Source organism: Gracilinanus agilis, chromosome 1 (assembly GCF_016433145.1).
Source record: "Gracilinanus agilis isolate LMUSP501 chromosome 1, AgileGrace, whole genome shotgun sequence".
NCBI classification, from domain to species: domain Eukaryota; kingdom Metazoa; phylum Chordata; class Mammalia; order Didelphimorphia; family Didelphidae; genus Gracilinanus; species Gracilinanus agilis.
Window position 1 is genome coordinate 781,977,895 of NC_058130.1, and position 13,591 is coordinate 781,991,485.

At 49.8% G+C, this 13,591-nt stretch overlaps 1 protein-coding gene across 2 annotated transcripts in view; it reads left to right on the plus strand.

The window, feature by feature from the left end:
* Positions 1–4,949, plus strand: part of TANGO2 (transport and golgi organization 2 homolog) — a 163,990-nt gene extending 159,041 nt beyond the window's left edge. Inside the window, exons 8-10 of one of the 2 annotated variants that reach the window (XM_044674562.1) lie at positions 335–439; positions 3,850–3,965; positions 4,546–4,949. In XM_044674562.1, coding sequence (XP_044530497.1) covers positions 335–439; positions 3,850–3,965; positions 4,546–4,577 — 253 coding nt within the window. In that variant the 3' untranslated portion in view covers positions 4,578–4,949. Of the gene's footprint in view, positions 1–334; positions 440–3,849 lie in introns of both variants that reach the window. The other variant, XM_044674570.1, reaches the window with a different exon arrangement.
* The last annotated feature ends 8,642 nt before the right edge of the window (positions 4,950–13,591 follow it).

Sequence of the window (13,591 nt, forward strand, 5' to 3'; positions counted from 1 at the left end):
TTCTAGGCACGAGTAAAAGCGTGGAGGTGGGGAAATTCAGGGCCCGTTTGAAGGGACAGTGAGAGGGTTGTCCAGTTTGGTGGGAGATTGGAAAGGATTCATAGGAGATAAATAAGACTGGCAAAGCAGGAGGGGGATAGACCGTGGAGGGTCTTGAATGCCTGGGATCAGCCTCTGAGCTGGTTGGTAAGACACCCTGGAGTTTGGGGAACAGAAGAGTGCTGTGACCAAGACAAGGCATGAGGATGAGCCAGGCACTGGGGAAAAGGGAAATCAGAGGGGGTGAGAGTCGGGCTGGTATAGACACGGTAGTAATTTCTTGCTGTCTTTCCAGCCAGTTGCCAGACCCTGCCATCGAAGACCAGGGGAAGGATTATATCCTGCCCATCCTGAATAAATACGCCGCTGTGTGTGTGCGCTGCCCAGGATATGGCACGAGGTAAAACAAACATTGAGACATTGAGGCAAAATGAATGGATGACATTAACTTGGTAGTTTGTGTCGATTCATCCTTTAACTGCACAAACGTTTATTAAGCTTCTTCTCTGTTCATGGCACTGTGCATGGCACTAGGAGCTACAGAGAGGAAAGATCCCTGCCCTTGGGGCCTAGTTAGGAGGGAGAGACTTAATCAGAAGTCACTGGGAAGGTGGGGTGTGTGTGAGGAAAGGCCAAAGCAAGAGAGACAAGAACTCGGAGGGGATGAGGGGGATCCCTGCTTCCTGGGGCCATCGGGAGGACTTCCTGAAAAAGATGACACTCGGCGTGGGCCGTGGATAGAGAAAAGAGCATCATCCTGTGGCCATGGGGGAAGAGTCCAGCCAGGCTCTGGAGGTGGCCCAGGCTTTGACTCACGCACTTCCTCTTTCTTGCTGAGCCTGGCGGCTTCCCTCATGGCTCATGGCAGATGGATGGAGGTTTCGGTTTCTGTCCCTGAAGTGAGCCTCAGAGCCTTCAGAGGCCTTTGGGAGGCTCTCCCTGCCAATAGAGTTTAGTCTGCTTTTCCCACAGTAGGACTGAAAAGGTAGCAGGATGAATTTACTTGGATTCACACACAGAACCTTCGAGGCAGAAGGGAATCTCTTGCAGCCACCCAGCCCGTCTGCTGCTCCCCGGGGAGAAGGTCCAATACAAGCTCCCCCTCCAAGGACAGCCTTGGCTCTGGGACCTCCCAGTGTGGGTTATGCATTCCACTTTGGGCTCACTCTGATCAACGAATCTGCAACTTCCCCCTTCCCCCGCTTCCCAGTGATGTCCTCTGCGGCCCTCTTCCATCCCCTCCAGAGCCAGGAGCATCGCTCTCATGCGTTTTGTGGCGTCTGGCCAGAGCCAGAACTTGACACGGGGGTCTCATGACTAGATGAGAGTGTCGTTTAAGGGAGCACTCGCTGTGCCCCTTTTATAGCCCAGCGCTGTCTGGCGCTTGTCCCCAGCCCTGGCACTCAAGAAGTCAAGAGCAATAAGATGGGAAGGGTGGAATGGTGTGGAAGGGGAGCAGGGGGAGAAGGGCCTTCCTTCCAGGCCGAGGCAGAACAGGGCCCCAGATGAGAGAGTCTGGGAGAAGGAGGCAAAGAGAGGAGCACGAGGTTGTGCTAGTCAGCCCTGGAGGTGAGGTGTGAGCCCACACATGAACCCCAGGCCCAGGGAGGCCATGGAGGAAACAAGACCTTCCTGTCTCGGAGGCCCCATCCCAGCCCTGTGTCCTGCCACATAGTTCTATGGGCCCAGGGTCAGGGGGCTCTCTGGGCCAGCAGCAGGGCAGGGATCTTCCTATGTAGGCAACACTCAGAAAGGGAGTGTCTCACCTGGAAACAGCCTGGCAGGGTTCTAACAATAATAGTAGCTTTCCTAGAGTTTTACAGAGCACTTTACAATTATTTTCTCATTTGACCCTCACAAAAACCCTGGCAGGAATGGAGGAGAGAGCTATTCATATCTCCAGCTAGGTGGCACAATGGACAGGCAACTCTTCCTCCAGAATTCAAATCCAGACACAGACACTTCCTAGCTGTGTGACCAAGGGGGAGTCACTTTACCCCTTTATCCTGTTTGCCTCAGTTTTCTCTTGTCAAATGAGCTGTAGAAGGAGAAGTGTTCCGGGGTCTTTGCCAAGAAAAGCCCAAATAGGGTCACAAAGGGCCACTGAAACAACTTTACAGATAAAGGAAACTTATTTGTAAGTGAAGGCAGAAGTGGATCTGCCCCTTAGCAAGAGTATGAGGTAGGATTTCATCTCGGGTCTTCTGACTCCATGCCTAGGCCTCTACCCACCAGCTGCCCTCAGGACTTAGCTTTGTACATCCTGTCAACCTGAAAAAACACAGACCCACCAAAGCAGTTCTAATGGATCACATCTTTAATCAGGACAAGGGAGACAGTGTTCTTGGGGCCGCCACCCAGAGCCGCCGCTTGGGACTCTGGGAACACAGTGTCCAGGAAAGGCTCCAATGATGGGAATTTCCACCCAACAAAGGAACTTGAGGTTCCACTTATACCTGATGGAGTATAACCAAGGAAGAACGAAGTGGCCAGAATCTAGACTCCCTGGGAGAGGCCCAGATACAATAAGAGATACTAAGAAGGCAAAAACATACTTAAGATTCGACTCCATGGGCCACTGTATCTGGTTCTGGATGGTTTATCGTTCAGTCTGGGATAAGGGTTTCTGTAAGGCAAGTTGTCAGGGATGAGGGTCAGTTTGGGGTCTCATAAAACAGTGTTGTCAGTCAGAGGATCTTTAGCCCACAAGAACCTTAGATCTTTTTTTATACCTCCTAATTTGACTGGTGAGGAAATCCAGTTCTATAAAGATTAACTGACTTGCACAGTTACCCAGGACTAAGTCCTTGAAGAACTGGGTTCAAACTCAAAGTCTCTGATGCCATATCCGTGGCTCACCCATCAGGGGTGAACCAGCCTGAGGTCTGGACAAGCTTATCTCTGACTGAGGGCCACAGGGCTAGGCACACATTTTCCACATTGGGCCAATGATGGTGTCTGCCTGGGAGTCCTGGTACAGTAGAGGAGGAACCCAAGAATTTCAGACACTCAGAAAAGCTATGATGGGCTCGAGCATCTGGCAACAGATAGCCAAGAAGAACCAGGACCACAGTGGCAAACCTATGGCACGTGTGCCAGAGGGGGCCCTCAGAGCCCTGCCTGTGGGCCCTGGCACAGAGTTCACCATGCTGCTCCCCTCCCCCTCTCCACCTGTGCCTGAGGACATTTCTCACATCACCCACCCCTAGTTCACCATCCCTGAACAAGGATAAAGAGATGATCATGGAAATGCATGACTGATAAAGAGGCGGCCATGGGGTGCTGGATCCACTAGGACCCCCTCCTCATCAGGAGAAAGCCAGGTCTCTCTTCCTAGCCCAGAAACTCTCCAAGTTCTCAGAGGAGGCCTTTAGTAGGGCTTTCCTGGGTATAGGAGGTAGAAATGAGATGTGTCAGCACTTGAAAGAAAGAAGCCCTTTAGAAAAGAATTTGAAGCACTTGATTTGTGTTGGCTCATTGCACACACTCATCAATATTCAAAGCTTCTCATCAGGGAGTCTCTCTACTCTGGTCTCTTGGTCTTTATCACCTTGGGGATTCTTGTATGAGGTCCATGGATTTACCAGTTGTAGTAAACCCCCAGAATGCCGCTAGAACTCGTAGAACTCGGGCCACCTGGTTTCTGTTCTCCACATGGAGTTCATTTTCATCCTAGCTGCTTTCTGACTCTTTCCCTGGTCACTGCCCTGATTCCCAGCAATCTGGGAAGAGGGAGAAGACAGGGGGAAGTTCTGGAAAGGGTTGGGGGGCTGTGGGATTAACTGGCTTTCTCCCATTGCTTTCTTTCAGAACAAACACCATAGTTCTCATTGATGCCGAAGGGAACGTCACCTTCACTGAGCGCAGCATGATTGATGAGGACATCACCCATTGGAGTACCAACACCTACCAATTCCAGCTGCTGAGTTAATAGCTTTGCATTTGAATAGGCCCCAATCAAAGAAGCCCAAGAGAGCCACTCCTGTGACCACTTTCTACTAATCCCAGAACTAGGGGGTGCTGCAAGCTGCTTAAGCAGCCCCACACCATCCAAGCAAGCACCAAGAACCCAAGAGAGTATTCCAAGTCCAAATTTGACCTGACTTCCCCAAATCTCTTTATTGCCACTTAAGAATTCCTTGTAAGTGTCCAGTTGCCAACTTGGCCTAGAGTCTGTTGATGATGGCGATGGAGAGATCAGCAAATTGGTATTTCAACTGGTCACTCACTTTAGACTAGGTCAAGGTTCCCTACCAATCTAGGCCCTGACACTATAGGCCCCCCTCCATGCCTCACTCCTTGAGAGGACTTTGTGAGCATAAAGAAGGGAGAGAAGCATTGGAAGGGGGCCGCCATGTTTTTCAGACCAAACTTTTCCTCTGAAATACTTTGGGTTTTTCCATTTGGCTCATCTGCTAGCCACCCTGATCTCCCTTTAATTGAATCAAAATCATAGGAAATCTTTGGGTGAAAACAACACAACTTCCTTTCATTTGTTTCTGCTAGGCCCCTTGGTATCATTTAATCACGGACAATAAACTTCCAATGAAATCGATGATCCCAAGGAAAGCCAGTTCGGAAAACTACCAAACCAGCCTGACTGTCAAGGGCCTGCCCAGGACTCTGGAGAGTGAGAGGAAGGCTTTCTGCACTGCCATTAACATCTATGAAGTCATTTCTGCTTCTGCTTAGTTACCTGTTGTTCTGAGCTCCCTCAACAACTCTCTCTCGAAGTCAGAAGAGGTCCTTCAGTCACTGGGGGAAAGGAGGACCCTGCTCTCCCGGCGAATACCTCCAGCCAGGGCTACCTGGCCTCCTTGGCCTGGCACTTTTTCCTAAGAGACAGAACATTAGTAGGAATATGTCTTTGGAATCTGAAAAGCTGATAATAAAATACTTAATGAAAATGCGATGATGAGTGAAAGAGTCAGAGCGATGGCGAGATTTGGTGGACAACAGTTACACAGTGCGGCATCTTGGGAAAGAGCACTGACCTTGTTCATAGGAGACCTGGCCACAAGTCTTAGCCCTGAAAGGCCTTAGCCCAGGTGACTTGGGGCAAGCCACAGAACCCCTGTCTGGGCCTCAGTTTCTTCATCTGTAAAACAAAGTATTGAATTTGGACTCCCAAAGGGGTGGTTTTGAGAGAAGTACTTAGTAAATGCTAAAACTCCCAGATCTAATCAGAAATCTCTGGCCCAAAGGCCCAGAATCTCAGAGGTGGAACAGTCCTCAGGCTATCTAGTCCAGCCAATTCCTGAATAAGAATTCATAGGGGGGCAGCTGGGTAGCTCAGTGGATTGAGAGCCAGACCTGGAGACAGGAGGTCCTAGGTTCAAATCTGACCTCAGACACTTCCCAGCTGTGTGACCCTGGGCAAGTCACTTGACCTCCATTGCCCACCCTTACCACTCTTCCACTTAGGAGCCAATACACAGAAGTTAAGGGTTTAAAAAAAAAAAAAAAGAAAGAAAAAAAAATAAGAATTCATAGGAGGGCACCACCTCTTCTTCCTCCTCCTCCACCTTTCCAAGTCAGCACATTCCACTTTTGGATTGCCCCTTTGGAAGTTTTGCCTTAATGCTAATCCTGCCCTGCCAGGCCAAATCTCCACTGCCCTTCAAATACAGATAAAATGCTTCAGATAACCTCCACCTGCCCAAGTCCTCTTTTCTCCAGGCTAAACATCTGTAGTTTCTAAATCTAAACCTCATATGTTGTTGACGTTCAGTCATTCAGTCACGTCTGACTCTTCTTGACTCCATTTGGGGTTTTCTTGGGCAAAGATACTATACTGGAGTGTCCTGCCATTTCCTTCTCCAGCTCCTCTGACAGATAAGGAAACTGAGGCAGGCCAACTGGGAGGAGTGACTTGCCCAGGGTCACACAGTTAGGAAGTGTCTGAGACCAGATTTGAACTTGGGAGGATGAGTCTTAGAAGGATTCCAAGCCCCTGGTTCTAGCCACAGGGTGTTGCCCTCACGCTAAGATTTGAGTCTTTTCTTTTCTTTTGACTTTCTGTGTCTGGGGCTGAATCGCATTCCTTGGTTCCACACCATTATCTGACAGTTAGAAATTCTGAAGGAACCTCCTCTCTGGTTCATAGGCAAACAAATTTAAATGAATCCCCCAACTTCCTGGCCCTAATCCTCCCTCTTTGCCACTTTATTTGGGCCAATGGAGGGGAGATGGAAGAGAAGAATCTACATTTGAAAACTGAGGCCTTTGCCCACACCCAAACCTGTGGTTTTTCTCTGGTTCCTTACCAATGGTTCTGGGTGGAGCAGCATCCAGGGAGGACCAGCCCTTCTAGTGCCAGGGCTGCTTGGCCATCTTTGGTATCCAGCTGGCACCCAACACTTACCCAGGGCTCCAAGAAGATGTCCACGAACAGTGGCTGGCCATACACTGGTAAAACCCTCTATGAAGGTAAGTTAAACCAAGATGAGGGGAACTCACTCCTCAAACCCACTGGTGTGTTTCGGAGATGTCTGTCTCGAGCACGTGCAGACTTTCCCCAGTGGATGAGGGCAAGTTGTCCCAACATGGCCATGAAAGTGGCTGAAGCAGTTGCTATGGAGTCCTTAGAGCTTGGTCAGACACTTGAAGACACTAAGGACGTCCATTGCATCTAGGGCCATCACTGGTCATCTTGACTTGACTTTTGTCTTTTTTTGAACTTTCTGTCCCAGTAACAACTTCAGAAAGGCAAAGACTGGGCAAACAGGGTTAAGTGACTTGCCCAGGGTCACACAGCTTGGGAAGTATCTGAAGTCAGACTTGAACCCAGGTCCTCCTGAGTCCAGAGCTCTGTAGCCACTGTGCCACCTAGCTGCCCCCTGACTTTTGTTTGCCACTGGACTTTGATGACTCCAGAAGAGTAAGACTGATGACTCTATAAGGCTCTGCCTCCTCACTTGTGCAAGTCAAGATATTCCCCCTCCCCCCCATGTCATTGGTCCTCTTTGAAAAGGAAGAAGGAACAACCAATGGTTCCCTAGTACCCTAGGATACTAGGAGAGGCAGCTAGGTGGCAAATGGATTAAGTCAGGGCCTGAAATCAGCCTCTTCACCTGTCACAAGGAGCCGGAGAGGGCAATAGACAACCCCTCCAGTATCTTTGCCAATACCTTCCGTTGGTTCCGAGGCAGAAAAGTGAGTGCTAAGAGCTGGGCAATGGGGCTCGATTTGAACTAAGGTCTTCTTGAGTGCACACTATGGCACCTTCCTAGCCACCTCATGTATTCTCTCCTCCGGGCCAAGCATCATGCTAAGTGCTGGGGAAACGAGGAGAGAGAGGAGAGAGTCTTTGATCTCAGGCTGCCCATGGAGTAATGGTGGAGGTGACCCAGGGAACAAGAACATACACATGAGAGACCAAGGGGAGGTACTAGCATCTGGGATCACCAGGAAAGACTTCCTGCAGCAGATCCAGGGAGGTGGAGATGACAAGGGAGAGGTCATGTTTGAGGAAGAACAAGGGAGCTTATGTTCACGGGTCAGGGACTCCCTGAAGAAGACCACGATCACCTCCCTGCTGGGGCTTCTCAAGGGTTCTCTGGTCCTCCTTTTGATCCCCATGTGGCCTGATTTGCAGCCTTCTCCCCCTCCAGGCTGCCCTCCTGCGGACACCCTGGCTTGTCATTGTCTCCTCTGGACGATGGCATTCACAACTGGCCAGGACATTGGAGAGAGGTTGGACCAAGGCAGAGGTCAACAGAGCTTGCCTTCTGGAGTAACCCTCTGACTAAGTCCTAGCCTTTGAACAAGGAAATAGTCCAGAACCATCACCCAGTGGTAATGCCGTGGCCAAAATAATCTTCCTAAAAGCTGGGTCTGATCTGTACTTTCTTGCTCAGAAATCTTCAGCTCCTCCCTATTCCCTCTAGGGTCAATCCAACCCCTGGAATCCATTTCACTGCATCCTGTTTGCCTCAGTTTCCTCAGCTGTCAAATAAGCTGGAGAAGGAAATGCAAATGACTCCAGCATTTTTGCCAAGAAAATTCCAAATTGGGGGGCTCAGTGGCTAGAGAGCCAGACCTAGAGATAGGAGGTCCTATACTCAAATCTGCCCTTAGACACTTCCTAGCTACATGTCCCTGGACAAGACACTTCACCCTATTGGCCTCAGTTTCCTTATCTGTCAAAATCGCTGGAGAAGGAAATGGTATATCTTCCACTCCAGAATATTTTCCAAGAATACCCCATATGGGGTCACCCAGAGTCAGACACAACAAAACACTAACAACACGTCTCCTCCGAGGTATCCAGGTCAATCAGTAAACATGTATTAAGCCCCTCCTATGTGCTAAGCATGGCGCTAAGTTCAGGGAATACAAATACAAAGCTGGAAAGGAGGTGGGGAAGCATGGTAAGAATCAGAGAAGTCAGATGGCTGAGCTGGGCTCTCTCTCAACAGGTCTGCAGTTCACGGCCCCATTCTCCAATCAGAGAGGCAGAGGTCAGTTGATGAGGTGGAGTCCCAAGATGGATGTGGTCATTCCAGTAGTGAGCTTCCCAGGGCATGGGGGAGAAGTCCCAGAGTAGTGTGGCCAGGGGAGAAGTGAGCTGGGTGTGGCAGAGCATAGAGCAGCACTCCATCCAGAGTCAGGGAGACCTCACTTTAAATCTGACCTCAGAAACTAGCTGTGTGACCCTGGGCAAGTCATTTAACCTCACCTGCCATAGTTTCTTCATTTATGATATATTGTGATTCCCAAAGTGGGCGCCACTGCCCCCTGGTGGGTGCTGCAGAGATCCAGGAGGGTGGTGATGGCCACAGGTGCATTGATCTTTCCTATTAATTGCTATTAAAATTTAAAAATTAATTTCCAGGGGGCTAAGGAATATTTTTTTCTGGAAAGGGGGCGGGAGGCCAAAAAAAACGTTTGGGAACTACTGATTTACATACAAAGCGGGGATAATCATGGCATTTCTCTCTCTTGGCTGTTGTCAGGATTCAATGAGATAATACTGTAATCAAAGTAAGATCTACAATGCTGCCTGTTATTATAAGATTGTGGGAAGGTTAGGGAAGAGGCAGGGGATCTGGGGCCAGACTGGAGGGATTGACCTTGGCCAGGAGAAGGACCAGGGAAAGGGGGGGACGGCATCGCAGGGGCGAGATGGAGAATGGAGAAGGAGAGGGAGTCCACGGCGGATGGCCGCACTCTTATAGCCTTACTGATTACCGATTAGCTTGGGTAGATAAGGTAGCTAGATAGAGGTTATATTGTTAGATAGTGAGAGCAGGAGGGTAGGCCAGGGCTTCGGCCTAGCAGAAGATACTGCCCTCTGAGGCAGATGGGTTAAGGGGTTTTTTAGAGGAATTGAGTTAGGATTGGGATCTGCGGGAGAGTTACAAGCCATTGTAAGATTATTTTCCCTTTCCTCCTTCCTATTTCCTATCCGATATTTCCTAATAATAAACTGTTTTGCGTTTAATAAACTGCGCACTGGCTTTTGATCAAACTCCTTCCTGCCCCCAAAATTTAGCCCTTCACAGCCAGGATCTGAATTTGGATGGATAATAAATGTAGAGTGAAGCTAGGTAGCCTGGCGTGCTAGGGTTCCTCCTGCATTGTTCAGCCTCCAGACAATAAGAGCAGAGAGGGTTGATGGGGGTGGAGTGATGGCCTTCAGAAAGAGATGAACTCGAGCCAATTGGTGGCTCAGTGGATTGAGCCAGGCCTGGAGATGGGAGGTCCTGGGTTCAAATCTGGCCTCCCATTCTTCCTAGCAGTATGACCCTAGGCAAGTCACTTAACCCTCATTGCCTCACTCTTGCCTCTATTCTGCACAGTATTGACTCCAAGATGGAAGGTGAGGGTTTAGGAAAAGAAGCCGAAGTTCCCATTCTAATGGAGGCGACATATATGGAAGGCTTCAGCTGCCAGTCAAAGGGATGTCACGGCCATGAGAGTGTGGCAGCAAAGGGGGCAGGCCTGGCGGGCAGCTTCCTTAGTTATGTTCCACCGATAAAATCTTTGCTTCTGATGTCCGACAGTTTGATGGCGACAAGGACTTTGGTGGAGAATCCTACTGTGTGTCAGGGACTGTGCCAAGCTCTCGGGATACAAACATGGAGAAAGGAGGGCAGTCCTTGCCCCTGAGGAGCTTACAATCTAATGGGGAAGACACACAAAAGGTAGCGGGAAAGGGAGAGGGGGAAGGAGAAGGGATCCAACATGGCGCCATGGGGAAGCCAGTCCATCTTCTTGTTCCATCTTTACCATCATCTCTGGTCACTCTGCCTCTTCCTGACTCCCAGGGCATTGTCTCTGGGTCCATCTTTGGGGCTGGCCCAGGGTAGATGATACTGGAGATGCTTGAGGGGAATCGCCATATCCCCTGAGGTCTCCGAGTATGAAGGCAGACGGTGACATGCGAAGCCAAGCACTGAGCTCCGGGGGTCTGGAGGAGAACCATCCCCAGATTCTGCATAGGGCCATCGATCTGGGTGAGGAGAAGGGGCCACTGCGTGATGTCCATAGGGGAAAGGTTGAGGTTTTGTAAGGCAGAGCACCTCCTGACCCTGGTGTCAGAGACGGTGGAAGGAGGCATGTCCAGCACTAGAGAGGGTGGCCGAAGGGTGGTCTTCCTTTTTTTTTAACCCCTCACCTTCCATTTTAGAATCAATACTATGAGGCAGAAGAGTGGTAAGGGCTAGGCAATGGGGGTCAAGTGACTTATCCAGGATCACACAGCAAGGAAGTGTCTGAGATCAGATTTGAACCCAGGGCCTCCTGCCTCTAGGTTTTGTTCTCAATCCACTTAAGCCACCCAGCTGTCCCTCATCCCCAATTCTGATGGCATCTCATCACCATGGACCCTCCCCAGGGTCCAATGCTCCAGCTCTGTGGTCACAGTTCAAAGGGACGCACAGCACCTCCAGATCCACCGTACCGCTCTGGGAGAACTAGTGTGACCCACGATAGGCCGCCTCTAACCGTTTCTGTCTGCCCATCCTCTAAATACTGCAGGCCTTCACCGCAGCCCGCCCTGCTCCTGGGCAGGACAGAAGGGTCACAGGGCCTCCTCGGGACACTTTCCTCTGACACCAGGATTGGTCCGTTCAGGTGAAATCTGGCCTTGCGACTGGAAACAGATTTTACAGCAATGAGATCATGACCCTGAAATCTGGTAACAATAAGCACAAGAAGAGCTTTCCAGAAATGTCATTGCACTTTTCTGGGTCGTGGCACTCTTGCTGACCCTTCAAGAGGTAGTGAGCTCCCCGCCCCTGGAGGTCTTCAGATGAACTGGAGATGGAGCCCCTTCAGGACGTCAGAGTGGGGCTTCCTGCCCAGCCAGAGTCCAATTCAGCTTGGGGGTCCCTGAGGCGTCTCAGGAATCTCTGCTTCTATGCTCTAGGGCTCTTCGATGAAGCAGAAAAGGGAGGAGGGAAGACACAGGAGAGGGAGACATCCAGCTGTCCCTGTCCCTTTGGTGAGGCCCTCGCTGGGGAGCTGTTGGCATTCCTCCTCATCACTGTTCATCCATCCATATCTGTCCCCCACCTGTCTGTGCAGCATTCCTCATAACTCTTTGCCACTTTATTTTTATTTTTCTCCCTTGACCTTCACACACACACATACACACACACACACACAGAGGAAACTTTGAGGAGAAAGAAAATCTCTAATCAAAAGTCCAGGGAGAGGAGATCCCTGAAGACCCAGAGGCTGGAGAAAGCAGCTTGATGGGGGATCTGGGGCCCTGTTGGGGGCCAGCAAGAAGTCACACATAGAAAAGGGCCTGGGCAGCTTCAATGGCTCACTTTGATGGACCACTGCCATGGGGCAAGGTGGGCCCAAGTGTGGGGAAGAATCAGAGGAGCAGACATTTAAAACTGGAAGGGGCCTGAGAGTCTTCTAAGCCAGCCCTCTTCATATGGAGAAACAGAGGCGCAGAGTCTCTATTTTTAGAACCCACTTGCTTGGGTTGGGTGTTGGAGGAGTCATTGCTCTCACCCTGAAACCTGGCATTAGGGTGGCTGCCAGCATCCTACCACCATGATCTCCCACGTCCATGTTTTGGCACAAGCTGTCTCCCATCCCTGGAACGCCTCCCTTCTCACTCAACCTCTGGAATCCCTGGTTTTCATCAAGCCTTCGGTCAGGCACCACTTTCTACAGGAAGCTGTCCTGGATTTCCCCCCCAACTGTAGCCATTAGGGCCTTCCTCCAAATTGCCAAGTGCTTATATTGTCTGAATCTGGATATTTCTCTTTGGACATGCAGTCCCCTCCCTTAGACTGCAAACTCCTTGAGGGCAGGACCGGTTCCCTTTTGTCTTTGAATCCCCAACAAGGAGCACAGCGCCAGACCCTTAGTAGGTTCCCAATAAATATTAGATGAATTGAACTGGAAGGATTAGAAACAGAATCCAGACTTTGACCCCCAACCCTGCTACTTACTCCCCAGGTGACCTCAGGAAAGTCTTAATCTTTACCTTCTGTCTTAGGATCAATGCCGTGCATTATTTCTAAGACTAAAGAGAGGTAAGGGTTAGCCCAGTGGTTCCCAAACTTTTTTGGCCTCCCGCCCCCTTTCCAGAAAAAAATATTCCTTAGCCCCCTGGAAATTAATTTTTTTAATTTTAATAGCAATTAATAGGAAAGATAAATGCACCTGTGGCCATCACCGCTTCCCTGGATCGCTACAGCACCCACCAGGGGGCAGTGGCGCCCACTTTGGGAATCACTAGGCTAGGCAATGGAGGGTAAGTGACTTGCCCAAGGTCACACAGCTTGAAAATTATTGAGGCCAGATTGGACCTCAGGACCTCCAGTCTCCTCACAATCCACTGACCCTCCTCCCTGCCCCCAGGAGAGTCTCTTTTTAATCTCTTGGGGCCTCCTCTGGAAACTGAAGACAAAGGACTAGATAAGGGAGCACTGCAATGGGAATAGAGGGCATGACTGGGTCTGGACCAGAGGTTGGGAATCTATACCTAGCTATATAATATATACAAAAATATAATATGGACATAGTATAATAGGTCAATATCATAATTATATAATATGATATATGATTACATATAATATATACATATAACCCTGGGCAAGTCACCTAACTGCTGCCTGCCTTGGTTTCCCTAGATGTAAAATGGGAATGATAATGGCATCCTAGGGCTCTGCAACCCTTAGAGGATTAGAGAAATGTTGGCTAGTATAATAATAGTTGGTATATACTAAATGCTAAAAAATGCTTCAGGAGATAGTGAGGTACAGGAAAAAATATTGGCTTTGGAGTTAGAGGTTCAGAGTGACCTTGGGCAAGTCACTGGGTCTCAGGTTCCTCCTCTGTAAGATAAGAGAGGGCTGGCTCCAGGCCTATGATCCTATCCTTGTTGACAGACTTATTATGAAGAGTGGGATGAAGTCTAAACCCCCCTCTAGCCCTAAAGCCTACAGTTCCCTGAGCCCTAACTCCACAAGGTCTCCAGTCCCGGGACTGGTTCCCTTAGAACATGGCACATCTGGAAAATGTTCCCCTACCCACTGGATGATGTTCTCTGTGCCTCCGCGAATGGTCTTGTAGTGAATCT